At 33.3% G+C, this 4,091-nt stretch overlaps 1 protein-coding gene across 1 annotated transcript; it reads left to right on the top strand.

Moving 5' to 3' along the window:
- Positions 1-4,091, top strand: LOC145776808 (uncharacterized). Its single transcript, XM_082588029.1, has 4 exons — positions 1-118; positions 1,713-2,319; positions 2,773-3,430; positions 4,017-4,091. The coding sequence occupies exons 1-4, from the start codon at positions 1-3 to the stop codon at positions 4,089-4,091; spliced, it is 1,458 nt and encodes a 485-aa protein (XP_082444155.1).

Raw genomic sequence — 4,091 nt, 5'->3', positions numbered from 1 at the left:
ATGTTTCTTGTCTTACACAACTTCCATGTGCAATCGGAACCTTTATATGCAAATGAATCCACCACAACTTTACGATCATACGGAAATATAATAAGCTTAGAAAACAAAACGAGAGCAGGTATGTCTAGTGTATAATTGAGATTGGTGGCGTGCAAGACTGTGATACAACTTTGCTAGTTTTGTTTGCAAAATCATTTGTCCCACTTTCTTAGCTTGTGCTTCGACTTGGAAACTTGGTGGTTTCTTCTTTCGGTCGTTTGTAGATGTAGTTAGGGGCGAAGTCAGCACAAAATTTCCGGGAGAGAAAACATGTATTCTTGCACATGCGAGTTAGCTCGGCAATGAGTGACCGAAGGCAGAGCACCCATAGGGGAGCTTGGGGGGCTCCCGCCGGGGCTTCCGCAAATTAAAACCGCGCATTCTGAGAGAACTTTCAGCCTAAATCAAGGGTAAAACTTTGTCAAAGGTTGTTGCAACAAGCGTAAAGTTTTATTTAAGAATTTTCAAAAGGGAGGAAATTGAACCTTTGCCCCCCTTACTACGCCCTTGGATGTAGTTTGTTTTATGTGCAATTATGTACGTTTAATGTTTTTTTAACAAAAATATGCAATTGCACAATTTTACACCAAAGAGTATCCTAAAAACTGGGTGTTAGTAAAAAAGAAAAATGCAAGACAACTTTGATGTAGCTCAACCAGTGACCCGTTGCACAAGAGGACTACAAAGTATTTTAAAATATATAAATTATACAAAAAAATATTCTACAAAAACTGCAGAGTTGATCGAATAACTATATAAGTATGTAAACAGATAATGATGTATCAATGACTGAAATTAATCATGGTTTAAAATAAATTTACGCAAAGAATAAGACAAGCAAAATGAACTCACTACATTTTCCACAAAGAAACCCTTGCAAGGTTGATATCACTTTGTATCACTAAAAGTACTTGAAGTCATGTGTGTAACTGTAAATACCGTGGCCCACAATATATTCTATAATATAAAAAAAACATATTGCATTAAAGATATTTTGCTGACTATATTATAAAAGCCACTAATAAAATTTTCAATAAAAGTGGACAGTTAGCTAAAAAAAGTCGGAAAGCTTTGCTTTTTAAAGAAAAGCTTTTACAAAACCTCACTTTTTAACCTTTTTATTTTGTGCGTATTAAATAGGTCATTCTACATGCAATTCTAAATATGCAGATATATGAAGAAAACGGAAAAACGATACTTTAGTTCATATTGCATATCATTATTGATCGTGTGATGAATATGTTTGCAATATAACCATAAGCATATTGAACCATGTGAAATAATGTTGCTTCTTAGTGCGGTAAAATATCACAATTAATAATCATTAACACTTATATTAACTAATATTAATTAAGATTAAAATTAATTATTAATAACCATCATCAATTAATAGTTGTGATTAATAGTTTATCAAGGGGAAAACGTGCACTCAATTGCTTTGAACACCATGTCTGTTTTGCTACTACTGCTTTTCCACACTACAATATAGCCTACTCTTTTACAACTTTTGTTGTGTGTTATAAGCTATTTAAAATACCGTATAAAAAATATTGACGGCTTTAAATTCTGAACAGAATAGAGAAAAAAGGTTGGCAATTTAATAAAAGATTACAAACACACTGTTCGCAATGCCTTTGAATTCTATTTTAATTGTACATTTGTTTTACGTTTAGATTTCAACAAAAAGCGGATTTTTTGTACTTTGAATCGAGGAAAGCGAATTGAATCAAGGATCGAAGAATTGCAGTGCTGCAATTTTACGTATGCCGAATACTTGGCGAGATGGCATTCACATAAGATTTATCTTACTGAAATATTGGAAACCTTAAAAAGCTGGAAATGCCCACAATTTGAAGAAGAATGTAAAGATCCTACATTTGATTTTACAGAATTCACTAAACTTGTGTATAATCGAGCTTGTGATTATCAATTGTTTATAGAAGAATGTTATAGCAAGGTGCAAGATTTTACGTATCACAAGATGATCAAAGCAGATCCTAAATTCAAAAAAAGAGGAATTAAAACGATAAACATTACGCAACCAACTTCAGTTACTACAACAGATTGGAAAAAAGTCACCAGTGGTTTAATGTTAGGAAGCACAACTCTTCCAATACCACCATGTGTACAAGTGGCGCTGTACGATAAAAGTGAACGTTTTGGTTCTTTTCTTGAAATTGTGACGGTTTCTTTACCATTTTGCAAGCTGACTTGGTGTGGTGTGGATATTGATAGTATCAACGAGAGCTATATATCACTCTGGGGATGCTTGAATTCAAGGTAATTGATTGTTTTAACACCTATCCTATAATCTATAATAATTTTGCATTTATCTTTCCGGAAAGCTTTTTTTTATTTCAAACAGTTTGATCCCATGCAAGTAACATCGAATAGGCGTTACATTTATTTGCCATGTAGCAAAAGAGAGGCACCTTATTCGCATTTAATATTATAATTCCATCTTTTTAAGATTGATAACTAAACCTAGAACTATTATCATTTTTAACTATGGTAATTATAAAGAACGTTGATTAGTTGTTCACTTAAATCCTAAACTATCCAACTTTATAAGGTTTTATCCCTGTCACTAGTATATAATATTGTCCAGACTATTTTGTCACAACTATCATTATTTTATTGATAATAGTGAATTAATGAAGTGTTTATGACTATGATACTTCAATGCTACGGGGCTTTTAAATTTCATTGGCTGTATATTTTATGCACTTGCAGATGCCAAACTGGAGTAATATTCAGCATGTTGCTGGTCATATCTCTGTCTCTTCTAATAGTTATTTCAAGTGGAACGGTTATTGTTGTGTTTTTGAAAAACAAAAAACTGAGAAACAGTCAAGGAATCTACAAAATGTCCTTATCAATAGCGGATTTCCTCATTGGAGCTGTTGTACTTCCTTCATTTGCAATCAACATTGGGCGTAGAGCTTTCAGTCGCAGAAGCTTAGGAAAGTCTAATTTGTACAATGAAACGTTTATGATTGACTTTGGTAAGAATTATTCAAACTTTACAAGACAAGTTTATTTCTCATCAAATGAACAAATATATAAAAATACGTCTGATTTGATTGAAGGTGCTGACATAATGCAGTGGAAACCGGCAACTATTTCTTCAGGCTTGGAGACTGACGAGTATGTTGAAACTATTGGTTACCTTACAACACTGGCTCTGGTAGCATCGATTTATAATTTAACTTTAGCCAGCTTAGATAGGTTGTCTGTTGTATGGAATCCTTTCAAATACGATGCCTGCAGAGCAAAAATACAAGCTATTCGAGCAACCATTTGTTTATGGGTGGCCGCAGCTTTTTTTGCATCTTTACCGCTTTACGTTGATGACCTTGCATTTGGTGTAATTGTATCGGTTTTAATTTGTGTATTTGGGCACGCGTCATTGTACGCCTACATTGTGGTTATGCTTACTCCTGTTTTAATGATGTGGATTTTTACAATTTTAACAGCCTTTTACTTTCATCGAAACGCTAAACAGTGTCCCATGCCAAAAATGAAAAAAGAAATTCGTTTAACCAGGACACTTATTTTAATGGTGGTAATATTTACAATAAGTTTGCTACCAGCAGTATTAGGTCTAATTATTTCCGCTTTTTACGAAGAAGTATATCTGCAATATCCTGAAACTCTGGATACCACTGCTGAGGCCTATTTTACAAGTTACGAATTTATTGCTATTATTGTTCTCGTATGCAATAGCTCCTGGAATTTCATTATTTACAACGCACGAAGCAAAAGTTTTAAAAAGACCAGACAGAGTTTATTTCTGTCAATCAAAAAAACGTGCCTGGATGTTTTGCAGCGCTTAGAAAAAGTTTCCGTTTCCAGTTTGCAGTTTTTTAATAAATAACTTTATGAATTTTCAACCTATTTAAGTCCATCAGCATTCAATATAAATTTATGAGCTATTCAACTCACTATTTGGATGTTTCTGCTTATTTATCAAACAGAGACAAGACACATTAGACGTCATTAAATTTCGTTTTTCCTTCACTTTGAATTTAAATCGTATGGAAAACGCATAA

This window comes from Aplidium turbinatum, chromosome 9 (genome assembly GCF_918807975.1).
Source record: "Aplidium turbinatum chromosome 9, kaAplTurb1.1, whole genome shotgun sequence".
Classification (NCBI taxonomy): Eukaryota; Metazoa; Chordata; class Ascidiacea; order Aplousobranchia; family Polyclinidae; genus Aplidium; species Aplidium turbinatum.
Note: the sequence above shows the minus strand (reverse complement) of the source record. Positions and strands in the feature narration are given on the sequence as shown.